Here is a 26779-nt window from a genome sequence, read left to right on the forward strand (position 1 = left end):
GTATCTTCAGATTAGACATTTTGCTCGATCTAACCTGATCGATTTCTCACATCAAACACCAAAGACTCTGCTCAACAATATAACAGAGGACCTTGGATGGCGACTGAAGGATGACACATGGGAATCAGTTCTGAGAAGAGTTCGTTCATCATCCCTGTGTGCAAAGAGAAACTGCTGAGATCTATCCTGATTTAAATCCCATGTGTAGGCTATAGATCTCGTCCTCGTCTCGGTAAATTCTGGACGGAGATATTTAAAACACTCCTGCCTGTCCCGTCCAGCCAAGAAAAATGCCCAACAAATTTATTTTCCCAAGTGGACCACTACGGCTTTTGCTATACTGGTCCACTTGACTGTCATAGTTTGTTCAATTTTTATTATTTATATTTTTTATTACAATCAGAACGTACAGGACCGGGCGACAGGAAAGAGAAAGACAAGGGAGAAAAGATAGAAAGAAACTGAAAATCTGCTCGATCACCTGCTGAAAAAAGAATCAACACAGCAGGGAAACCACAGCATCAACCAACATGAGCATCAGTTACAGTGAGCAATAAATATCGAATGTTACCGAGCAGCATACAGAGCTAATAATGCATATGTTTAGAGGCATCAGTCAACCACAATAGTGTGTGTGTGTGTGTGTGTGTGTGTGTGTGTGAGAGAGCTTGTATTCAGAAGGTTTCTCCATGTAAGTGTCTAATAGTGGGCGTGGGGAGGAGCAGGAGGTCCTGAGTTAAACCTTTCTCAATTCCAAGACAAGAAGCAACTACCAAGATTTCCAGGATAGCATTGGTTGGATAGGACAGCACATCCATGAAATGGTTACCCAGGCAACCTAAGACAGGAACATCAGCTGCTAGCCACCAACTAAAGCGACAGAGCAAAGTATCACTTCCTGTGTGGGCCCACCTTTAGTTTACCTGGTTTTATCAGATTTTATTTCCTTTATACATTTTATGGTATGTTTGCTTAAATGGATGTTTTTCCCTGAAGTGCAGCATTAGCCTAAATATATAAATACCATTATACATGATGCATCTGCTCTAATGTCAATAAGAACAGAGTAGAATGGGATTCCTTGCAAAGAGGTTTGTTTTGTAAAAAACAAACGTGTTTCCAAGGAATTCGAGGATTGAGGGAGATAGAAAGATGGATCAGAGGTTAAAGGGGAATTGTGAAGAAATTAAAGAGAGGAAACCTTGGGCCTTCAAGCCTTCAGTTGAAGAGGAGCCAAAATGGAAGCTTTGGGGCCTTTGAGGAGCTGAAATGTCCACGAGACGCCAGCAGAACATGTCCAGGAAGCGCCAGAATCAGAAGAGCAAAGAAAGCAGTGTGAAGACAAAAGACAAATAATGAGAGCAAGTGAGAATATGCAGACTGTTAACTGCACTACAACCAGAAGACAGGATTAAATACTGACTGAATCTGCGTTTATGAAAATGCACATGAGAGGTGAAGGAGAGCGTGCAGTGGAGATGAGTTTGATGGCAGGAGTAGCCTAAAGTTGGGAGTTTTCAGCTTCAGTTATTGCAACATTACAGGGAGTGCAGAATTATTAGGCAAGTTGTATTTTTGAGGAATAATTTTATTACTGAACAACAACCATGTTCTCAATAAACCCAAAAAACTCATTAATATCACAGCTGAATGTTTTTGGAAGTAGTTTTTAGTTTTAGCTATTTTAGGGGGATATCTGTGTGTGCAGGTGACTATTACTGTGCATAATTATTAGGCAACAACAAAAACAAATATATACCCATTTCAATTATTTATTTTACCAGTGAAACCAATATAACATCTCCACATTCACAAATATACATTTCTGACATTCAAAAACAAAACAAAAACAAATCAGCGACCAATATAGCCACCTTTCTTTGCAAGGACACTCAAAAGCCTGCCATCCATGGATTCTGTCAGTGTTTTGATCTGTTCACCATCAACATTGCGTGCAGCAGCAACCACAGCCTCCCAGACACTGTTCAGAGAGGTGTACTGTTTTCCCTCCTTGTAAATCTCACATTTGATGATGGACCACAGGTTCTCAATGGGGTTCAGATCAGGTGAACAAGGAGGCCATGTCATTAGTTTTTCTTCTTTTATACCCTTTCTTGCCAGCCACGCTGTGGAGTACTTGGACGCGTGTGATGGAGCATTGTCCTGCATGAAAATCATGTTTTTCTTGAAGGATGCAGACTTCTTCCTGTACCACTGCTTGAAGAAGGTGTCTTCCAGAAACTGGCAGTAGGACTGGGAGTTGAGCTTGACTCCATCCTCAACCCGAAAAGGCCCCACAAGCTCATCTTTGATGATACCAGCCCAAACCAGTACTCCACCTCCACCTTGCTGGCGTCTGAGTCGGACTGGAGCTCTCTGCCCTTTACCAATCCAGCCACGGGCCCATCCATCTGGCCCATCAAGACTCACTCTCATTTCATCAGTCCATAAAACCTTAGAAAAATCAGTCTTGAGATATTTCTTGGCCCAGTCTTGACGTTTCAGCTTGTGTCTTGTTCAGTGGTGGTCGTCTTTCAGCCTTTCTTACCTTGGCCATGTCTCTGAGTATTGCACACCAGTGATGTTGCAGCTCTGAAATATGGCCAAACTGGTGGCAAGTGGCATCTTGGCAGCTGCACGCTTGACTTTTCTCAGTTCATGGGCAGTTATTTTGCGCCTTGGTTTTCCACACGCTTCTTGCCACCCTGTTGACTATTTTGAATGAAACGCTTGATTGTTCGATGATCACGCTTCAGAAGCTTTGCAATTTTAAGACTGCTGCATCCCTCTGCAAGATATCTCACTATTTTTGACTTTTCTGAGCCTGTCAAGTCCTTCTTTTGACCCATTTTGCCAAAGGAAAGGAAGTTGCCTAATAATTATGCACACCTGATATAGGGTGTTGATGTCATTAGACCACACCCCTTCTCATTACAGAGATGCACATCACCTAATATGCTTAATTGGTAGTAGGCTTTCGAGCCTATACAGCTTGGAGTAAGACAACATGCATGAAGAGGATGATGTGGACAAAATATTCATTTGCCTAATAATTCTGCACTCCCTGTAGCTATAACAATGACTTCCAGCATCACAACAGGATATAATGAGAAAGAAATATCAACTTGATATGGCGAGTTGTAGTTTCATCCTAACTTTACTAAGAATAGGTGTAAATCCATGAAAATACACTCCTTTAACAGAAAGTGCTTCAGCTCTGCAACTGATGCAACAGATGCATTGATGCATTAAATCAAATGCAGATAATCTCTTTAAAAATGGGCTCTCAGGGTCAAAGAGAAGAAAGGCAAGCACACAAAATTAGTAACATCTGTTGACGAGTACCTGATCCAACAGTGTGCTGGAAGATTTTGGGGAGTACAGGAAGGTGAGAGTGTGTAAAGGCTGGCAATGAGTAGGCATCGGGAGAGGGCCGAGCTGGCTGGGTAGTGCTTGGCGGTTGTGCGTGGGTTTGCAATAAGAACGATGGAGCAGATGGATCAGGGACTGGCAGTGACAGGAGAGGATACGATGGTGCTGAAAAGGTGGAAGAAATGCCAGAAGACCTTTTCCAATCAGTCTCTGGGGTCACTGAGTGAAAGATACGAATGCACAGGGATAAGGGAGAAGACGGAAAATAAAGAAATGAAATAAAGGTCAGAAGGAAACAGAGAACAAGCAGAAATAAAAAAAAAATAATGACTGGCTCTAACAAATAAAAAGGTCATGTTGGACACTGATTTTAACCCATCAAATCAGTTTTAGGCCAAACCTTTAGGTCAAACTAATATAACTCTTGTTCCAGTGGCCCAATCAAAAAATTGTAATGGTTTCTAAAAGCAGCAACTCTGTGCTTTTCAGTGATATTAGGGTCACTATGGTCCTCCCAGGCAAGGCGCCACATCCAGATCTTGTCAAATAACACAGAAAACAACAAAAACAAAACAATGTTTTAAAAAAACACAAAAAAAGAACCAAATGCCAATAAAATGTCTGTTTTCTGCAGAGCTCCATCACACTCACTCTCTCTCTCTTCTCTCAACCAAACTTTAATGCAACACCGTGCCTGGGATTACCGTAATGTACCTAATAAAACTGAAAAGCACAAAGTCACTGCTTTTAGGAAGCAAATGAATTTTTTCATTTCAGCAAATGCTTCAGGAGTTACATATGTTTAGAAAAAAACATTGGAAAATGCACGGCGACAGGTTAGGCTTTAGATCAGGGGTGTCAAACTCCAGTCCTCGAGGGCCGCTGTCCTGAAACTTTTCCATGTGTCCCTGCTGCAACACATCGGAATAAAATTATTAGGTCATTTGCAAGACTCTGCAGAACTTGGCTGCATGCTGAGGTGACAGTTCAGCCATTTGATTCATTTTACAGCAGCTCATGAGTGAATGAACATGGTGCAATAAAAGTACTTTTAGTTGTACATTTTTTCAAAAACTTACATTTATTTAAATTTAATTGAGTAGGGTTAGGGGTCGCCACCTCAGCATGCAGTCAAGTTCTCGAGTAACATCTCTAAAATTAGAAATATCCTGTCTCAGAGTGAAAAACTAGTTCATGCATTTATTACTTCCAGGCTGGACTACTGTAATTCATTATTATCAGGATGTCCCAAAAACTCCCTGAAAAGCCTTCAGTTACTCCAAATTGCTGCAGCAAGAGTCCTGACAGGGACTAGAAAGAGAGAGCATATTTCTCCTGTATTGGCTTCCCTTCATTGGCTTCCTGTTAAATCCAGAATTCAAAATCCTGCTCCTCACATACAAGGTCTTAAATAATCAGGCCCCATCTTATCTTAATGACCTTGTAGTACCATATCACCCTATTAGAGCACTTCGCTCTCACACTGCAGGCCTACTTGTTGTTCCTAGAGTATTTAAAAGTAGAATGGGAGGCAGAGCCTTCAGTTTTCAGGCCCCTCTTCTGTGGAACCAGCTTCCAGTTTGGATTCGGGAGACAGACACTATCTCTACTTTCAAGATTAGGCTTCAAACTTTCCTTTTTGCTAAAGCATATAGTTAGGGCTGGACCAGGTGACCCTGAATCCTCCCTTAGTTATGCTGCAATAGGTGTAGGCTGCTGGGGGATTCCCATGATGCACTGGGTGTTTCTTCTTCATTCACTATGTGTTAATAGACCTCTCTGCATTGAATCACACCTGTTATTAATCTCTGTCTCTCTTCCACAGCATGTCTTTATCCTGTCTTCCTTCTCTCACCCCAACCGGTGGCAGCAGATGGCCCCGCCCCTCCCTGAGCCTGGTTCTGCCGGAGGTTTCTTCCTGTTAAAAGGGAGTTTGTCCTTCCCACTGTCGCCAAAGTGCTTGCTCATAAGGGGTCATATGATTGTTGGGTTTTTCTCTGTATGTATTATTGTAGGGTCTACCTTACAGTCAGTATAAAGCGTCTGAGGTGGCTGTTGTTGTGATTTGGCGCTGTATAAATAAAACTGAATTGAATAGAGAGTCTTGCTAATGACCTACTAACCGTACTCAGGTGTGTTGCAGCAGGGACACATGAAAAAGTTTCAGGACACCCGCCCTCGAGGACTGGAGTTTGACACCCTGGTTTAGAGGGTTAAAGGAAAGTCACAGATGCAGATATGAAAGTGGGTTTTTGTGTTATTTTTAAGAAAACATATGTGAGTGTGGAAAATGGAAGAGAGGAACTGAAAGGAGGAAGAGAAATTGTAATAAATTCACAGAAGTTAGAATTACCTGTGGGGCCTGATTCAACTACAGGCCTCCAGGCCAGATCATGAACTCTTTCAGTGGAGGAAGCAGAGGCTTTTTTATGAAGAAAGAAAACAGCAGGCAGAGAGATTAAAAGAATGGAAAGCACATTTTATATAGGAAACCAAAAAGGAAGCAGCAACATTTAAGGAAAATAAGTTCAAATAGAAACAGAATAGAGAGAAGGGGCATAATTTCCTCCCTGCAACACGAGTCTAAGCTACAAACAGTTTCTAAAACGCTTCATTCATGTGGCCTTGATTCCATATCTACCAGAAACAGAACAAATCTGTTTGGAAGTGCCATGAAAAAATATGTGCCCTTTTCCAGATCTCTTAGTTTTTTCAGATTTGTTGTTACAAATCAAGCAAATTTTAATATCAGCCAAAGATAAGGAGAATAAATACAAAATACAGTGCAATACAACAAAGTTACGATTTCATTATTGGAACAAAGCCATCCAAATCTACCTGGCCTTCTGTTAAAAAGTAATTGCTGCCTAATTAAATCTTGAATTAACTGTGACTAACTGCCTCCAAACCTAATAACTGGTTGTGCCACCCTTGGCAGCAAGAACTACAATCAAGTGTTTGCAATAACTGGAAATGAGTCTTTCACATCGCTGTGGAGGAATTTTGGCTCACTTCCTTGCAGAGTTCAGACTTTTAGCAGATTGTTTTAGTCATTCAGAGGTGGACTTGCTGGTGTGTTTTTCAGATCATAGTCCTGCTGCATAATCCCAGTGTGCTGGAGTTTCCTGCCCTGAACTGCTGGCTGGAGATTCTCTGATTTTCTGGATTCATGGTTCCATCAATCATAGTAATCTCTGCTGGTCCTGAAGCAGGAAAGCAGCTCCAGACCATCCCAGCACCACCTCCATGTCTGTTGTTGGTATCATGTTCTTTTTATTAAATATAGTGTTAGTTTTTGTAGTCAAACCTTCCAAAAAGTTAATCTTTTGTGTCATCAGGTCAGAGAATATTTTCTTAAAAGTCTTGGAGGTCATCAAGTAGTTTGTTGGCTAATGCGAGACGAGCCTTTGAGTTCTTGAGTTCTCCTGATGCAGGTGAGGCCTGCAGTTCTTTAGATGCTGTTCTGGATCTTTTAAGGCCACCTGAATGAGCCGTGATTGTGCACTTAGAGTAATATTGTTGTTATAGGCCGGCCACTCCAGAGAAGGATCACCTCTGTTGGTTGGCTGGAGTCCCAAACACTTTCCAGACTGATAGAAGTCAATGACTACGTTGCTCAGCTGTTTTCCAGTTTCTTTCAATCGTGGCATGAAATCCTGCTTTTATTTAGTCAGCATCACTTTGTCACGCAGGTTCTAGTCAAGTGATTTCTTGATTCGTAGGTCTGACAGTAATTAGGCCCGAGTGCCACGATATCTTGTCAATCACATTGAATTCAACATTTAATAATGTGAGTAGGGAGTACTGCTCTACTGCGATAGCGCATGTTGATGGTGTCATCAAGCTGCGCCTGTTTTGGCCGAAAGCATCACAGCGGCTACATGCAATATCATCTGCAAATTATGCCGGGTGGCAGTAACAGCGAAGAGACAAAGCACGTTTTGGAATATGAAGAAAGCCAAAATCTGCGCTTCCTCGACTTCCCTACCATTGATTCATTAATGCGGAATCCTCTGGCAGCTGCTCTATTCCCATGTTGTTGCAGTATATTAATGACTAACCTCGTATTGTGGATGGATTATCTCAGTTGTTCTCCTGACTGAAGTTTGGTCCATTTACAGCATCCTGCCAGGCGATTGCATTTGTCCCTAACCATCGGGAACCCTCACGTTAACTTTTATCGAGTGGAAATAAGTTAGCGTTCATCCTCCAGCTTCACTGTGTTTATGCTATGCTAACATAGCTGTGTAGCTAGTGATCACATAGCACATCATTACATACCAGCTAGCCCAGTGGTTCCCAAACTTTTTTTGCCAGGCCCCCCACACACACACCCATATTTTGTTTACAAACTCCATTGCGGTTTATTTCACACCTCAAACATTTAGTAAACAATTACGCAAATACAAGTAATCTGCAACAAATTACAGGTAGTAATAAAATATACTACTAACTCTTATACGCTACGTCCGCACCTACACGGGTATTTTTGAAAACTCAGCTGTTTCTATGCGTTTGGGCTTTTCGTCAACACGTAAACGGCGTTGCGATTCACCGAAAACGGAGATTATTTAAAACTCCTTTTTTGCGTTTACGTGTGTACGAGGAATACAGAGTTCGTCACGCAACGTCAAAGGTATGTGCCTCTTTTCATGTCACGCTGTGCGCCACGTTATTGTTTACATGAGGTGAATTGCAGAATGGCAGATAGAGACAAAATCCTGTTACTGTTAATCTGAGTATCTTCAGGTTTTACACGCTTACATATACACACGCAGTTACTGTCCCTCCATTTAGAAAGCCAGAGGCGTCACGGTGTAATTATTTTACGTGTAGTTTTTTTTTTTCCTGTGTAATAATTTTCAACATTGCTATCAATACATTTTTCAAAAAGTGCCTCTCTGTCCGTGATTTGGAGAGCCCAGCGCTGCTCCCGACAAAGGGAAACTAATTTTGCAGGGGAGACCTACCTTGGCACTTGTGCAGGTGAAGCCAAAGGGAAGATATGCTTCACCATATTTTCCTGTCTTTGGCTTGGAAGGAAGTTGGTTTGGAAACATATTTGGCGATGCTTCATCTCCTGCTTTGCGTTTATGTGGGAGCCTCGTCAAAAACCTGTCCACAGTGTCCAAGCGCTCTTCTTTTTTTTTCTTTTCATACCGCGCCCCCCCTGCAATGGCTCTGCGCCCCCCCTAGGGGGCGGGCCCCACACTTTGGGAACCTCTGAGCTAGCCCAACTTCAGTAACCTACAAACGTCACTGCTGTTTAGTTTTCTGTCTTCATTTATGTTGGAAGTGATAGCAGAGCTGTACGTTTGAATGTTTCAGAAATCTCTCAGTCTGAACATGCTATATCATATTTAGGTGGAAACTAGCGAGCTAACTTCCTGCTAACTTCTAACTCCATTAAATGTAATAAATTCTGTTTTCATGGATGCCTGGATGTTAAACTTAATTGTTACACCTGGTAAAGCAGCAACGCTGATCATTTTATTACAGATGAAAGAATTCAGACAGTTTTTAACTCTCAGTGATCCCGCAGTGATCATTTGACTTTGGGACGTGAAGAAGACGAAGTTTAGGACCCAGATTACTCCGCGAGGCTCCTGACTACAGTAGCCGTAATGCTCCGACAATCCATCAAGCGGTGCGGCTTCGTAGCTTACCAAAGTCGTACATTTTTGACAGATTTTTGAGCGCTGTGTACCACATAAAATCAGTTTGAGGTCAGTAAGCACAACAAGGATTCATACATAAGGCGCACCGGACTATAAGGCGCACTGTTGATTTTTGAGAAAATTAAAGCATTTTGAAGTGCGGAAAATATGGTATACAGAAGAAAAGAAAATATCGCCATATATATCGTTACCGCACATGTTTCAAATTATACCGCGATATGGATTTTAGGCCATATCGCCCAGACCTAAATTGGAGTAACTACTTGTTCACACAGGGCAGGTAGATCTCCATAGTTTTCTTCTGTTAATAAATGATTCATCATTTAAAAACTGAATTTTATATTTATTCAGGTTATCTTTGTCTTTTTAGATAGATATTTGCACTTTAAATCCAATATTTCTTGCTGCAAATTTTAAAACCTAAAAAGTGCAGGCATGCATTGACTCTTGCAGCTGAAATAATTACAAAAACTAAAAGCACTTGTAGACCTATCTAAGATTGCCTCAGGTATTTATCCTAATTCATCAGACCAGACCACCCTATTTCATTGTCTCATCATCTAGTTCTGATGCTGTCAAGCCTTTCGAAGGTACTTCTGGTGGTGAACATGTACCAGCACTCTGACCAGTACATATCCATGCAGTCCCATATGCAGCAAACACAGAACCTGAACTTTTGGAGATGATATAACCCTGTTATCTAGCCGTCATATCTGGGCCTCATCATTACATTTACTACTTGTAATCACCTACTAAAAGTGTGATACAGATAAACAAAAAGACATTGTGTGTCTTCCAGGCTTTGCTTTTACCTAAAAGTTGAGTATTTTGTCTTCTGTCATTTTTAGCCTGGTTGAATCAGTGCACAGGTATCCCCACAAGTCTTACCTGTAACATAAGTCATTTGTCCTGTTCCAAAGTTTGACCTTCTCTCTTCGCTGACTTCATCATCGCTGTCATTAAAGTCATCCAGATTACCGATATCGTTCTGTTTTATGCTCATAAGACTGGCCAAACTCTGCATGTCCTCGTCCCTGTGATAAAAGAACAAATCAGCAGACATCACTACCTTTATCCAGCTCCACTAATATTGTCACATACCTAACAGAAAGTTTTAGATTCAATGCAAAGGTGCTGATGTCACACTAGATGTTACACAAATTGCTGATCTGAGCGTGCTGTGCTCAAATGTCCTGATACAAATTTAACCAAAGAGATTTTTACAGACCACATATGGCCATAATCCACCCAGTAAAACTTGGAGATTTGGTTGGAAATCTACAGAGAAAAGTACTTTTCACTGCTCCTGGAACGTCATAAAAAATAATAAATAAAAATGCTTCTTGAGTTGACTTACGTGGCCTTGCCTTCCCTGAGAAAGATGCAAGACAGGTTGAGTTTCAGTGTGGCTTCCACCACTTTCACAGAGAGTGGTTTGAGCGTCAGTGTTAAATCGTACTGGGCTGGTGTGGCACTTGCATACTTCTTCATATTGACATCAGCTGACGCCAGCACTTTTTTACATCCTTTTGTCTCCTGATAAAAAAAATAGAGTTCAAGTTTGAATACACACACATTCATTAATCACAAAGATAATTAGTCCCCACTCAACAACAACAGATCTCGAGGGCTAACCACATACAGTATGACATGCCGTAACAGTGCCCCCGCCATCTTTTTACTCTAAATATTTTTTTGAGTGATTATGGATACAGTTTACGAAAAAAAGAAAAGAAAAAAGGGAAACACAAAAACTGGTTACATTGAATATAAAACAGAGCTTCTCATGTTAGAAAATAAGGGGAAGAAAAAAAAGAAAACAAACAAAAAATTAACAAAAAACCACAACCCAGGAGGGCCGATTAACACTAACAAACCCTTTCCTTACAAACCCCACAGAAGTTAGCTGCAACACCACTGAGCTTCACATTCCCATTAACACAGACACACATCAGACCTCTATGGAATAAGCAAACCAGTTAGTCAGCAGGAACATCCTGAAACTGAAGGTTAGAGAAGTTTGTCTGAAAAAAGACTCCAGATTTGACCAGATGTGCCCTTTTGGTTCTGGATGGAGCCGTGGACCTGAGACTGAGACACGACATGAGATCAGCCACTGAACATGGGTGGGTGGGGCAGCGGCCTTCCACCTCATCAGTATGTTAATAAGTATATCGCCCCGGTAATATACTTATCATCCTCACCCACTGTACCAAAGAGAGCAAGTAGGGGGTTGAGAGCCAGTTTCAGGCCCGTAGTCTTGTTCAGAGTGAAGAAAACCTCCTCGCAAAAATTTGCCAGGGCAGGTCCAAAACATGTGGGTAAGGCTGGCATCATCAGACCTGCACCTGTTACAGCGAGGGTCTAAGCTAGGATAGACTGTAGCTAATTTGGATTTAGAGAAGTGGGCCCTGTGCACTACTTTGAATTGCAATAACGAGTAGCGGGCGCAGAGCGACGTGGAGTTTGCCAAAGTAAGGACTGAATCCCAGACGTCATCTGACATAGATACGCCCAACTCCCTCTGCCCCCGCCATCGTTCATAGGTGATTCGGTGTGCTTTGGATCCTAAACTGTTCTGTTTCTACTTCCTACTTTTCTCGTCCCATCATTTCGGTACTAGATAGTCACATAATCATCTTGCCATTGCTACTCATAACGGTGTATGGTGGTATGGTGTATGGTACTCATAATGGTGAGAGCATCTTCTAATTTGGCGTAGTTTGTTGTTGCTCCATTGTGTCAGAAAGTACAGGGCTGTGCTGGACACAGTCTGACCACAGCTACATGTGCAAATTCGAGGTTTTAAAGATGTGCCGTGCCGTCCCGTGTCATTGCCACAGAACGCCTCTATGTCCTATTAGCCAGGTAGTCAAGTTTCAAGTGTTTATGATCATACCACAATATGAAGGCTGGCACAAATAGATCAGACTTACATTCTCAATGACAAAAGTCCATTCTTTGTCTTCAAACTCCTCTGCAGTTGGTTCCTGTCAATACATAAATAATTAGCTGAATGACTAAATGACATATTATATTCCCCATCTATAATCCATATAATTAATCAGCTGCAGCTGCACAGTCTCCATACCTTGAAGAGTGTGACCGTGATATCTAGACTCTCTGGAACCTGCCAGATCACCAAGCCTCTGTAGGGGTTCTGAATTCCTGGCTGCCAGCTGTGCAGCTGACAGAACGCAGAACAGAAACAAGAAGCATCAAGAAAAGGCTGCAAATTACTAAAGTGGATTATATCAGTCCAAAGTGGAAAATGTGGTATGTTTTCATTGCTAGCTTTAATGTGATAGGTTGAAATATTTAGTAATGACTAATCCCAATGTAAAAACTACACTATTTGTCAGATGCTCCCTTAGAAACACTGGTTGTATATTATGACAGGTCAGATTTTGCTCTCATGTACCGCTGGCACAACCAGCTCCTTTGACTGCTTTGTAAAGACGCTCGTTTGTTTCTCCTTTTATTACCTTTGTGCTGTGACGTCTGCTCCTTCTGATCCACACCACTCTCAGTTTGTCCGGTTGCCTGAATAACAGCAGAGCGTATATTGTAATATACTGTATTTTACTGTTTCTAGCAGCATACAGTGAGTACATTACAGTAACAATTAACATCCTTTTTCAACACAGACTGTGCATCAATATCATACACACAGATAAACAAGTTCACCAGTTTATGAAGTTTTACTTTCACTTCAGCCAGACTGCAGATTTTTAGTGTAAATGTCTCTTCAGTTTCATGTGGGTAACAAGTCCCAGGCTGTATGTGAAATCTATGTTTTTACAGTAGACACTGACTCTGTTGTGAGCAGAAACACTGACATGTTTTGCCCGTTTCATTGCAATCTGTGTGGCAACGATGATGATGGCATCTACGATTTGGTCAGACCTTGTGTAAAACACACAAAGACACACACACATACATGCCAAACACACAGAGCAACACAGAGGACAAAGACAAAAGGGGAACCTAAATGGACAAGAAACGGAAACATACGAGGGCAATCCCAAAAGTAAGGACTCCTATTAGAAATACAAACAACAGTTTATTTTCCATAATATTTACATCATTTTAGAGCTTGAAGACTTGTTTATTTTTCTACATAATCGCCATTTCGATCGATGCATTGTTGTAGATGCTGTGCCCATGTCATAGCTTCTCACCGCCGCCACCGCAGAATCACCTTCTGGACAAATGTTCTTTCAACTTTGGGAACAGGTGAAGTCCGGACTGCAGGCTGGGTGGGTGATGAAGTTTCAACCAAAGTCTTGGAACAGAGCGACGTGTGGACGCGCGGTGTCGTGAAGCATGCTTACGCCCTTGCTCAGCATTCCTCTTCTCCAGTTCTGAAATGCCCTTCTGAGTTTTTCCAGTGTGTCACAGCACCTGTCAGCATTTATTGTGGTCCCAACAGGCAGAAAGTCAACCAACAAAACCCCCTTTCGGTCCCAAATCACAGCTCCACACTGTGCATAAGCACTGTCCACGACACCGCGCGTCCACACATCGTCCATCCACACGTCGCCCGTCAAACTGTCACAAAACTTTGGTTGAAACTTCATCACCCAGCCTACAGTCTGGACTTCACACCCAATGAATACCACCCGTTCCCAAAGTTGAACAGGCATGGTGTGGGAGAGTGTCTCCTTTGAGTGGACTGGTTCTTACAGAGCACTTTAAACAACCTGCAGACTCACTCATTCACACAAGGACTTTTTTCTACGCTGTTTCCTACCTAACATTCATGCATCACAGAGTAACATGGGGTTAATATCTTGCCCAAGGATTTGGCATGCAGACTGGAGCAGCATTGAACCATCAACCTTCCAGTTAGTAAGTGACCTGCTCTACCACCTGAGCTACCCCCCTCACCCCTCAGTGAGTGACTAAGCCTGTAAACTCATCAGAAAAGAGTTCACAAGGTCAAGGTTCAGGTTCACATCTATGGGTTACGGTTAGGTGGGTTTGGTATACTTTAAAAGGATGTTTTTAGGTTTAAGGCACTTCCATGTTCCTTTCAGTTTTCATGCTGGCCCATCGTTTCTACAGCCTGGGGTAAGACACATGCGTAGGTGTGGGGGAAGCATTTAAGCTTGTCATTTCTGTGGCATCACAATCATTGTACAAGTCTATCAGAAGAATGTTTTAAATATGGATCAGCTAGACTGTGTGATAAAATGCTCCTCAAACTGTAAAGCATCCTCTAATATGGTTACATTGTAACACCGCATTTTATACATCATTGCTGGTACCTGTAAATGTTTTGTTTCAGGCATGTTTGTGTCTCTACACTGAGTTACTAACCACCACAGGCCTGTACATTTATAGGTCAGCACAGAAACATGTCTGTTATAAATAGTGCAGCAGGTGCTGCTCTAAGCTCTGTAAAGCGTGTTGTCCATTTCTGTTCTCTGTCCGTTGCTTTCATTCTCACTCATTGCTCACAGTCTCGTACCAAAAGCAGCTGTTAGTTGATAATTTGGGCAACTGTTCAACAGTTTTATGCTCCATTTATTCATTGTATTTTTTATTTGATTTAGAGCAATTTGGTTATGCTTTATGACAACTTTCTACTTCAATTTGTAGTTCTGGGAATCTTTTCTATTAGTTATGATCAAAATAGTTTTCGTCAAAGCCGAATCAGTGCAGAAATGTGGGCGTTTATATGATGAATCTGGCTATAAAAAACAGCAGTTTATTCCATTTATTGAGATCATTTTAGTTGGAGGTCAAAGTGAAGTATGTTGTTAACAGCCTCTTGTTGCAAATTAGGCAGTGTGACAGTGTGAACTGGCTGCATCTTTGTCCTATATCCTACAGACATGAGCAAACATTTTAGCAGTGACACAAAGTTGTTTTTTTACACTTTGCTGCTTCAGTTTTTAATGTAAATAATAACAATGATAATAACAATAATAACAATAATAATAATAATGAAAAGAAGAAGAAGAAGAAGAAGAAGAAGAAGAAGAAGAAGAAGAAGAAGAAGAAATGTATTATTATAGAATTATTATAATTTATTATAATTCAAAAGTTTCAAAAACTTTTTGCTGGCAAAGAAATAAAAGTTTCGTTTTAGTCGTGGTGTCAAAACCTTTGGCCCGACTGTGGCTGAAATCATGCAGAAGCTCATTTCTGTCACTTATGTGTGTTTACAGAACGCTGAAATTATGTGATGAAAATAAACATTGTAACATTTCAAATCAAAGTTATGGTTCATTACTTTAAAACTCACAACACAACTAGTCACACTGGTTTATACTGTAACTGTGATAGTAGTTAGGAATCCTAATTTGAGTTGGTGTGTCACCGTGTTAGTTTTGGCATTTAATTTACTTCAGTAATAAACTTGATTTGTGTGTGTTTTTATTGTTCACCATGAATATGGGCTTTGAGCTAATTCTCTTGGCATGAAATCCAGAAAAGAAAATCCCATGGGTCAAAATAAAGATGCTTAAAAGCACCTCAGGCACTCACACCTCAGAGATTCCTTCAGAGCCCAAAAACAAAGGACGAGATTACATGATAATTACCTTTTACAGTGTACTGTCATAGGATATCCAGTAACACTGCCTTAACAGACACCACTGACCCCAGTACAGAGCATGCAACATGTGACAAATCTCTCTAAAATACCACAAAGCATAAATAGTGTGAAAGGAAGGCAGGCCAAAATACAAGCTGGGGCCAGAGGAGTGAAAACACATGTTGACGCTAACTGAACAATGACTAATGCCAGTGGAATTAAAGGAACTCCTACATGCCAAAACTAAGACAGCAGCTCTAAAGCTAAGGACAATTTCCTCTGTATACATAAACTGGAAATGGTCAAGAGGAACAAGTTTGTCCTGAACACTGAAAACCAGACTAATCATTCAATCTGTTGAAGAGGAGAGAAATACAGAGCAAATACCAAGCTTTTAGATGTTTTCTGGAAGAGGCTAATTGGGACTGATGGTTCATTCATGAAGATGTCTCTGGCTCGTAGAGTCAATTATAAATCGACCTCCTAAAGAATTTTCTTCACTTGGCAAAATATTGTAGTTTTTCTTAAAGAATTTGGCAATCATCATCCTAATAACGTATTCCTTTATATTCCTTTATTCTCATACTGAGAATTCTGGTTCAAAGATACCAAACTCAAGTTCAACATCTGGGATCAGATCCAAATATCTGATCGGATTAATTTGTCATGGAATAATGAGAGAAGCGTCCTTATCCAGCTATGTAACAAAAGAAAAGAAAACTTTTAGTGACTGAGCCAGTTGGCTTTTTGGGTTCATTTAAGGCCCCATCTCTCACTGGTAGACTCACTCAAAGATTCTATTATTTGGATTTGTGCACCACTACATGCTGATGTTACAATTCAATCATTATTTTTAAGCGCCAAAGCACAACAACAGTGGCCAGGAACTTTATATTGTAAGGTAAAGACCCTACAACATCCTATAATTAAGTTAGATGACACTAAATAGCAACAGTGGGAAGGAAACAAACTCCCTTTTAACAGGAAGAACCCTTCAGCAGAACCAGGCTCAGGGAGGGACAGCTCTCTGCCAGGACTAGTTGGAGGTGAAAGGAAGGAGACAGGACAAAAGCAAGCCAGCCCTTGCAGCCTAGGCCTATTCCAGTGTAACTAAGGGAGGATTCAGGGTCACCTGGTCCAGCCCTAACTATATGCTTTAGCAAAAAGGAAAGTTTTAAGCCTAATCTTGAAAGTAGAGATAGTGTCTGTCTCCTGAATCCAAACTGGAAGCTGGTTCCACAGAAGAGGGGCCTGAAAACTGAAGGCTCTGCCTCCCATTCTACTTTTAAATACTCTAGGAACAACAAGTAGGCCTGCAGTGCGAGAGCGAAGTGCTCTAATAGGGTGATATGGTACTACAAGGTCATTAAGATATGATGGGGCCTGATTATTTAAGACCTTGTATGTGAGGAGCAGGATTTTGAATCCTGGATTTAACAGGAAGCCAATGAAGTGAAGCCAAAACAGGAGAAATCTGCTCTCTCTGTCTAGTCCCTGTCAGGACTCTCATTTTTGGATCAAGTGAAGGCTTTTTAAGAACTTTTTAAAAAGCCTTTAAAATGTTTTTTTAAGGATACACAACCATAATTCATATTTGTTTTTGCTTAATTCTTAATTGCCTGTATATATATATATATATATATAGAGAGAGAGAGAGAGAGAGAGAGAGAGAGATAATCAGTGAGTGTGTGTGTGTGTGTGTGTGTGTGTGTGTGTGTGTGTGTGTGTGTGTGTGTGTGTGTGTGTGTGTGTGTGTGTGTGTGTGTGTGTGTGACCAAGGAGCCACTAATCTAAGTGAATGTCTGACTTTATAAATGTATGACTGAATAAAAGAAATTGTATTGAGTATATTGTGATCAGTTTTAAAGAAAACCAGTAAAAGAAAGTATTCCTGTAACTGGATTAAAATGGATTAAGCTAAAATGGATGTTCATGTAAGAATAAGATCATGATAGAGAGATTGTATAAACTAATGGAACATAAGGACAAATATGCGACTGAATGTTCATGTAATGAAACTTTCTATGGTAAGAATATATGGAATACCAGGACTGACATAATGAATGAATTAAATACACCATTAAATAATTGATTAAAATTGGAAATAATAATTAAATAAATATTTATGACACATTTAATTAATTATTTAATGGTGTATTTAATTAATTCATTATGTCCGCCCTGGCATTCCATAAGAATAACATAGAAAAGAGGAAACTGTAATGAAGCAATTTTAACGTTTAAAGTTTGTTTTAAATCCTGTATTGTGAAAAGTCGGACAGACAGAGAGGATGATGAGGTATGGGTGGGCGGTGGGTGATTCCAGAGGTGAGACCAGACGTTATCTTAGAAGATGTGACGTAAAAAGGGGGAAGAAAGGATGAGCAGGTATGAAACTGGGTGTGGCCATTCTCTCTAACCTCCTTCTTCACAAGGATCAGAACAAGCTCAGCATTAGCTTACAGTGGGTTAATCAGACACATATAACTGAGGTGATTTGATTGTTATTTTCTGATTAGTATTATTTGGTTCTGCTTTTGTTTTGCTCCTAATATATTGCTTTAATAAAATATCCTTCATTAAATGGTTTAAATTGTGGGCATGGCCTTTATAAAGGGAACTGTAAAAACCTGAGTATTAATCTACATTAGCATGAATAACTCTTACAGGTTAATCCAGCCCTTGGGGCTCAGTCTTCCAGGACACTACATTTAACCCAGTTAGTTACCAAGTGCACCAATCTGTTAGCAAACGGGGCTGATGACAGCTGGGCCTGTACCGGCTCTGTCAGAGGAACAAGGGTAGACATTCGGGGGCTTTTCAGGCAGTTAGTACTGGGCTAATCCCCACACCCAGTAGCTCCATCTAAGCTCTGCACTACTTACTGGTTGGTTTTAATAGACACATGATGATTTGGAGGAAGTGATTACTGAGGTTGATGCAGTAGGATCAATCAGAGACAAAGACTAAATTAATATAAATAGTATTGAAAGTAGCTGTAGATATTATATATCTGGTGCTAAGTTATTTTTTTCTCTAATTGTTAAAATGTTATTAGTAAAGAAATTAGTGAATTCAATACTAGTTAAGGTAAAAGGAATACTCTGTTCAACAAAGCACTGACTCTTTTGTCAACCAGTGCTGAAGAGTAACCCTGGGGTTGTTCTTATTTTCTTCAATCAATGATGATAGTGAGATGTCACAGTTTTACAGAGGACTTTTTAATAGAGCAACAAACTATTTTTCCTGGGTAAATGAAGGTCTTCTAAATTAGTGAGATGCCACTTCATCTCAAGGTGCACGTTTGAGAGTTATAGCATGGAGTAAACTGCTTCTGATTGGAGGCTTTCTTTCACAGAGGGACCACAGTACACAACAATCATATGACCCCCTATGAGCAAGCACTTTGGCGACAGTGGGAAGGAAAAACTCCCTTTTAACAGGAAGAAACCTCCAGCAGAACCAGGCTCAGGGAGGGGCGTATTGGAGAGAGTAGCAATGAGGAATTATGTTACAGCAGCTTCCAAAAGATACTGTAATGAAATGTATTCCCCAGGCTGTCTAATCTTTATTGTAAATTTAAATTTTATCAAGAAATAAACAGACAAAATACTCTTAAATGTGCACTTTGTATGCCACATGTCAGAGATCCAGTGTGATTAAAGTGGCTGATTTATTTTAGAACCCAGCCTCACAAAAAGTGACCAGTTAGTGTAAAGTCAGCTGGTGGTGGCCCAGCACTCACTCAGGATCACATTATGAGCGTGCCACAAAAACACAGGGAAAGTTTGAATCTGGAGCGCTGCTATACTGGAACTAGCTAAAATGCAGAAATAGGCACAAATGACTGTTTGACTTCATAAAAAGGTTTCCTCATATTTTTAACTCCTCCCAACAGTTATTGCAGACCTGGGCCTGGCCTCAAACTTCTTATAAGAAGTTTTTATCCATGACCTCAGTGTCCTAAAATCTACTTTCAGCCAATGATGATGGCGTAGATGCTTCATCCTGCCACCTGCACACGTGACACCAGCGGTGACACTCAACTGCACCACCACTCACTCCCACAGCCACGACAGTTTTTTGGAGTCAGCTTGACCCGTTGCCATGGTTATTAGGATGCCACATGGTAACAATTACAGTTCTCTTACAGTATAACAAGAAAACAAACACGGAAGTAATGGGGCGGGCTCTCTCTGCAGCAAAACAAAGCTTTCAGCATTTATTTTTTCTGAACATTAAAACTTGAAGAATTGTACCGACGACCTGTAATTACATGGAGTAATTGTATTAAGTCTGTCAATAAGACGTTAACGCGCACTGATAAATACAGCAGCTCGTGTGACCTGAGTGTGAATGATACACTTAGTTTCACAAGTTTTACTCGCTGAAAAGAGAAGTTCACGTCTGACCGGAGTTTGGCATCACTTTCTCTGTCAGTCTCTTTAACGTTCAGACAACACGCCACGGAGGAGTGCCGGGGTGCACAACAAATATACACTTATCAAATATTGACAAATATAAGTATTAAATCACTCACCATTTATTTGTACATTCTATAATCAGCTCTTGAAACGAAGCCGCAAACTGGAATTTAGACGCTTTCTTTCCTACCCGCTGGAGCCGTTTCCAAACCGAAGTCATGGTCGGGCTCGATCCAGTCACGCACGCTAAAGCTAAATTACACGGAGGGAAGGTGTGTCCCCTCTTCCGTGTTCCTTCACCGGGGAGTGGATGGGAGACTCCACCTGCCTCGATGACTGATCCTCACCAGTGCTCGCTCCGTAGACACGGTACAAAACAAATACTCCCGTCACATATCGTAAAGTTAACGCGGACAAACCGGAACGCTCGTGATTGGGACTTTCAAAATAAAATCAAATGTCTCTTCCAACTTCCACCCATCCTCCAAAAAGGAGGAAGTTTACAGTTTAAATCTCATCGTGAGTATTTAAAACAAAAGTTTTAACAAAAATAATCATGCATTTTCCATTAGAATGCCGATATTTTGGCACAAATTAATAAATAAGTAAGAGGAAGTCAAAGGAGACCGTCACAGGGAGAGCAGCCAAACCACACAGAAAAGCCCCACCCAGTATTTACACTGTGGTTTCACTCCTAATCACACTGCCAGTAAAAAGTTTGGACACACCTTTTTATTTAATGTTTTTTCTTTATTTTCATGAATGTTTGCATTGTAGATTCTCACTGAAGGCATCAAAACTATGAATGGACACATGAAATTCTGTAGTAAACAAAAAAGTGTGAAATAACTCAAAACATGTTTTATATTTCAGATCCTTTGCTTTGATTCCTGCTTTGCTCACTCTTGGCCTTCTCTCCATGAGCTTCATGAGGTCGTCACCTGAAATGGTTTCCAACAGTCTTGAAGGAGTTCCCAGAGATGCTGAGCACTTGTTGGTCCTTTGCCTTCACTCTGCGCTCCATCTCATCCCAAACCATCTCCACTGGGTTTAGGTCAGGTGACTGTGGAGGCCAGGCCATCAGGTCAGCACTCCATCACTCTCCTTCTTGGTCAAACAGCCCTCACACAGCCTGGAGGTGCGTTTGGGGTCATTGTGCTGTTGGAAAATAAATGATGGTCCAACTAAACACAAACTGGATGGGATGATGCTGCAGGATGCTGTGGTAGCCATGATGGTTCTGATGATTGTGTCCTCAGCAGCAGAGGGGACTCTTGGTCTTTCCTGGGGCGTCCTCATGTGAGACAGTTTCATCGTAGGGCTTGATGGTTTTTGTGTCTGCACATGGGGACACATTCAAAGCACAACACAGCTGATGGTCCCAACACCATTAAGAAGGAAAGAAACTCCACAGATGAACCCTGACAGGCCCACCTGTGAGGTGAAACATGTCAGGTGAGTACATCATGAAGCTCACTGAGAGAAGGCCGAGGGTTTGCAGCACTGTCAACAAAGCAAAGGGTGGAATCTAAAATATAAAACATATTTAGAGATATTTATTAATCTGTTTTGCTACATAATATCTTGCTTCATATATTTGAGTTCTTCAGTTTGTATCTACTATCTATCGTAAGTATCTTAAATAAAGAAAAACCATTAAATGAGAAGGTGTGTCCAAACCTTTGGCTGGTAGTGTAACTTATATAATTTGGAGATGTGTTATTTAATGAAAGCTGTTTCTAACCCTATTAAACTTCCTGTTTCACTACAGTTATAACTATGGGTGCCTTGACATAGCTCGGATTAATTTAACATGTCACACATGCAGTAGCTTCATATCCTGGAGGATAATCTGATGATAATAACATTGTTGCTGTTGTTCAGATGTTTTAGCTTTAATTGACAAAGCATGAAAGAGATGACAGTATTTCTGCTGTAGAAGTAAACAGAACGATGTCACTGGAGGTTACTTAGATGACAGACTGCTGTAGGTTTCTTATCTAATATAATAAGACCTGTGAAAATACCGATGCAGGCCTATACTCAAGCAGCAATTAGTGGAGCCAAACGATGATTAGTAAGTCTGCATGATCTGTGTTGAGAGACTTTATCAAGGAGTAAATGTAAAACAGAAACTAACTGTGAGTCTGGCAGGAAACCTTTCCCTCTGTCATGAGCCCCCCTCAGCTGGGGGGACTTTTCCACTTTAGGTGTCAGTCTATTTATAATCTGTTGCTAGCACATGAAGGATGTAATGCAGCTTCTGAGACACACACAGAGGCATTAGCCTTTTATATTTTTACATGCAGAGTCTAAAGAATGATAATATTTGTAAATTATTAAAAAGAAAATACATTTGAGAGCTGAAAGTAACATACTTTCTCATTTGTTAAAACATTTGAAGAAAAACTTCGACTAGGGGATTTTCACCTTATTATATTTTTATATTTTTATATTTTCATGTCAAATGTATCATGACTTCCTGTTTTCCAAATCCACGAGACCCAAATCACTACACTGGGAGAGTAAGGCCCCACTTTAGTGGCAATCATGGATCGGACCAGTAAGGCCTCCAGTAACCTCAGATAGGGTGAAGAGCTTGGCCATTTAGGAGAGTCTCAGACTAGAGCCACTGCACTTCCATCCATCCATCCATCCATCCATCCATCCATCCATCCATCCATCCTTTCTTTTCCACTTATCCTTATGTTCCACAACAAAAAAATATCTGATCAGGATGCCTCTTGGATGCCGTCTAGGTTAGGTGTTTTGGGCATGTGCAACTGGGAGGAGACACTAGACCCAGGACACGGTGGACAGATTATGTTGCCCACCTTAAAAATGTCTCAGGGTCCCACCAGAAGAGCTGGAAAACATGGCTGCAGAGAGTGATGTCTGAGAATCTCTGCTTAGACCACTGTTCCCACAATCTGGACAAGGGTAAGCGCCAGAAAATAGATTACTGTACAAATGCTCCACTGGTTTCTGGGTCTGTGCAGTGGCTTTTTACCGCTTTTTACTGTAAACAGAACAATAATAACACCAAAGCTTTAAGATCAGGCAAAAGCTGACTGCACAGTTTGAGTTGACACAGCTGACCATGGTATCCATTTAACCCATCTTGATAATAGGTTGGTTTCTAAATGTGCTCTTATCTAGATCCAAACATGTAACACATTACAGAGAGGAATGTGTTACATGTGAATAGTCTTAGTTTGACCTTTGTTTCAGAGTTGCATGAGGAAACTGGCTGGAACCCCTGCTTTTCTCACTACATGTAGATATTATCAGACAGTACAATGATCATTCTTTTCCACACCCACAGTACACAGCTGTACCACAGGAGTTTTAGAGCACGTCACCCTGCAGGTCCCAGGTCAAACAGAGGAGTATGTTTTCTTAATCTGATGAGCTAAACACAAACTAAATACACCATAAAGCTTTGTAGAGGTAAATTATAGAAACACTATCCAAATATATGCGGATAATATTTAAAAATGCTCTTCTGCCTAAAGTGTGTTACAGCAGCGGTCCCCAACCTTTTTTGCGCCACGGACCGGTTTATGCCCGACAATATTTTCACGGACCGGCAATGAGGTGTCGCGGATGAATACAACAAAATAAAACTAGTGCCGGTACCGAAAAAAAGAAGATTTATTCATAACACACGTGAAAAGACCCAGGAAAACCGAGTTAACGATAAAAACGATAACAAAATAACGTTGAAAACCGATAAAAACCCTGAAAACCATACATTTCACACCTGAGCCTCAACTCTCGCGGCCCGGTACCAAACGACTCACGGACCGGTACCGGTCCGAGGCCCGGGGGTTGGGGACCGCTGTGTTACAGTAATGAATAGGAAATGAACAGCGAGTCAATATAATCCGTCTGCATGTGTTGTGTTACAGAGGCTTGCTGCTATAAGCAAGAGAATAATAACCTGTAAAGTCCCACAGCTGTTATTGCTGTTTACTGTGAATTTACATTTGCATTTACAGTTTTGAGGGATCTTTGACATTTCTTTAACTGGAATAATGAGTAAAAAACAAAAACAAAAAACAAAAACGATTTTCAATTTCTTTGTATTTTTTTGCACATTTTAGCACTTTATGTAGTTACTATGGACTTAATACATACATATTATTAAAATGTGGGATATAATGGTTGTATTTTATTGCATAGCAACTTGAAATGCTCCCAAAATATGGCACTACAGCATGTAAACATGTAAAGAGGGTTGAATTTGTATTTGGTGTAAGGTACCAATCAATGTTAAAAATAATAATAATAATTAAAAAAAAATTCCTAAATTCTATAAGAAATTTATTGATTCATTTTTTTAAGAATGTTGTGTTTTTAGGGTTGGCAAGATTTGTAAAATTAAAGTACCGTAGTGGGCACTGCGGGCGGTCTATCCTTCAGGCTCGGGTCCTCTACCACAGACGGGGAGCTTGAGGGTCCATCTTAGCTGTTCCTACGACTGCGCTCTTCTGGACGGAGGTGTTGTTCCTGGGATCTCCTGGAGCCACTCGCCCAGCTTGGGCGTCACTGCACCAACTGTTCCGATTGCCACTAGTACCACTGTTGCCTTCACCATCCAAATCTTCTCGAAATCCTCTCTCAGCCCGTGGCACTTCTCTAGCTTTTCGTGTTCCTTTTTCCTGATGCTGCTTTCATTCGATACAGCTACAGCTATTGCTACGGCCGTACTCCGCACAGATGTTCTCGTATTGCTACCCTGCCAATAAAAGTAACCATCCTGGATGGTTCAGTGGAGTACAGCTGGTTTATTCTCCTGCCTTCTATCTCTCTGGTGTCCCTCTTCAAGCAGTTGGCCAATGCTGTGAGTCTTTGCTTGGCAGTTTCCAAAGCCTCAGCTCAGTACAGCTTGCTGTACTTCTTAGACACCAAATCTTCATCACATCTTTCTGCAGCTCTAATAGTTGGCTAATGTCCCTCTATGCTACCTTGATCTTGGTAGCATAGTTCATAGTTGGTAGTTCATCTTATAGCCAAGCGTCTCCATAGTGTAGATCAACTGGTTGGTTTCAGTGATGGTCACAGTAGGAATTGTCCGTAATGCTGCCTTCACTTCTTCTAGCAGACCTTCAGAGGGTTCTTCACGTAGTCTTGGTAATCGGCCACGGATGGTCCAGGTTTCCTGCTTCTCCGTGATCCTGTTTTTCAGGTCGGCTGTTCTCGTACTTGGTACCCAATCTCAGGTGGGGGTGAAGATATCTTCCTCCTGACCTGATGTCCTGGCTCTCCCTTGTCGTAGCATTTGTGTTGAACGTCATCGATCTCCAGTTGTGATAGCCGTTGTCTCTTTTAAATTTTGAAACACTGAGCTACTAGTTGTTTTGAGTCTAGCTGTTGGGTATCGAAGGTTTCATAGGTCCCACACCCATGGCAGCACCCCTGACTGCAGGGTATCATAGTGTGACTGATCATTTGATAATTATATCCTTAGTTCCACCGCTGGGAAACAAAGAGGCTATAGCTCCTTTTACTACTGCCTGTGAAAGAGATTATAAGGTGCTAACACAGGGAAGAAAGTGGGGAAACTAACATGTAATAACACGTAGAAGGGATTTTCTCTAGTGATTATATTTCTGTCTGTATAGTCAAAGGAGTTTGCAAAGAAAAGCGTCTGGACTTCTTTGAGTTGCTTGAAGACGTTTCACCTCTCATCCGAGAAGCTTCTTCAGTTCTAAGGTCAAATGGCCGAGAGTCCCAGATTTAAACCCAGTGGGAGTATCCCCCCAAGGAGGGACAAAGGACCCCCTGGTGATCCTCTAATCACATGCGCCAAGGTGTGAAAGCGGGTGTGGGACCTAATCAGCCAAGGTTTCTGTCTGTATACTGATGAAGCTAAAGAAGACGGGAACAGAGCATTTGGCACTGAAGGCCTCTGCGTTGTTCCAGCAAATCTACCTGCAGGTCCATAAACAATCCAACTACTTTGCATAGAATTCATTCAGCTTGTTCTTACTTTTTTCAATATTCCCCAGTGCAGGCAGTCAGTCTTCACACCAGTCAGTTGTGAGTCAGTTTGACTCTACTATAATGAATTGCTCTCTTTAGAAGAAACTTACCTGTCCTGCTCCCCTGGAAAACTCTGTCTTGATATACCGCCTACCCACTCACTATCATTTCTTCGTGGTCCCAGGATTCCTCTGTGATTGGAACAAACCTTTTTTCTTTTCACCTTCATCTGTGCAATAAAACTGTAGATTTGATTCTGTGTTGTGTGACCTTTGGATCCACCTGTACATTCATCAGCTACAGTTACGTCCAGAGTTCTTTGCACAGTGACATCATTTTGTCATTTCCACTGCAGTGTATTTTAAAACAAAAAAATAAAGATGTGAATCAAGTGCAGACTTTAGCTTAAATTCAAGGGGTTTAACTAAAGTGTTGCATTAACTCTTTAAGAATTATAACTATTTTTACATAGCCTCCAATTTTCACAGGTTCACGGGGAACAGGACAATTGACTGACAAGTAAATTTAGTTTAATAGCCATGTGATGCCTGTTCCCTCGTTAGTTTAACGGATCAAAGATCTGTATTATAAAGTGTTAACTGAACTTGTATTTGGTGTCTTTTCACTTAAGACGAAAGAAATGTCACAGCAAGTAAAGGAGATTTAACAAAGATGTGTTCATTCATAAAAAGAATGGTAGCACTGCCTAGCTCAGCCACACAAAACAGCCTGAAAATCACAAAAGACAACTAAATAGATGACTGCTGAATTCT

At 41.0% G+C, this 26779-nt stretch overlaps 1 protein-coding gene across 6 annotated transcripts in view; it reads right to left on the minus strand.

Moving 5' to 3' along the window:
• Positions 1 to 20514, minus strand: part of ehbp1l1a (EH domain binding protein 1-like 1a) — a 46789-nt gene extending 26275 nt beyond the window's left edge. The window contains exons 1-9 of one of the 6 annotated variants that reach the window (XM_039609242.1): positions 20135 to 20514; positions 12536 to 12593; positions 12142 to 12237; positions 11987 to 12040; positions 10408 to 10586; positions 9939 to 10084; positions 5726 to 5794; positions 3346 to 3591; positions 1202 to 1264 (exon numbers count right to left, since the gene is read on the minus strand). In XM_039609242.1, the coding sequence (XP_039465176.1) occupies positions 1202 to 1264; positions 3346 to 3591; positions 5726 to 5794; positions 9939 to 10084; positions 10408 to 10586; positions 11987 to 12040; positions 12142 to 12237; positions 12536 to 12593; positions 20135 to 20238 (1015 nt within the window). In that variant the 5' untranslated portion in view covers positions 20239 to 20514. The remainder of the gene's footprint in view (positions 1 to 1201; positions 1265 to 3345; positions 3592 to 5725; positions 5795 to 9938; positions 10085 to 10407; positions 10587 to 11986; positions 12041 to 12141; positions 12238 to 12535; positions 12594 to 20134) is intronic. The other 5 variants (XM_039609244.1, XM_039609247.1, XM_039609243.1 and 2 more) reach the window with 5 other exon arrangements.
• Positions 20515 to 26779: the final 6265 nt, after the last annotated feature.

Source organism: Oreochromis aureus, linkage group 3 (assembly GCF_013358895.1).
Source record: "Oreochromis aureus strain Israel breed Guangdong linkage group 3, ZZ_aureus, whole genome shotgun sequence".
NCBI lineage: Eukaryota > Metazoa > Chordata > Actinopteri > Cichliformes > Cichlidae > Oreochromis > Oreochromis aureus.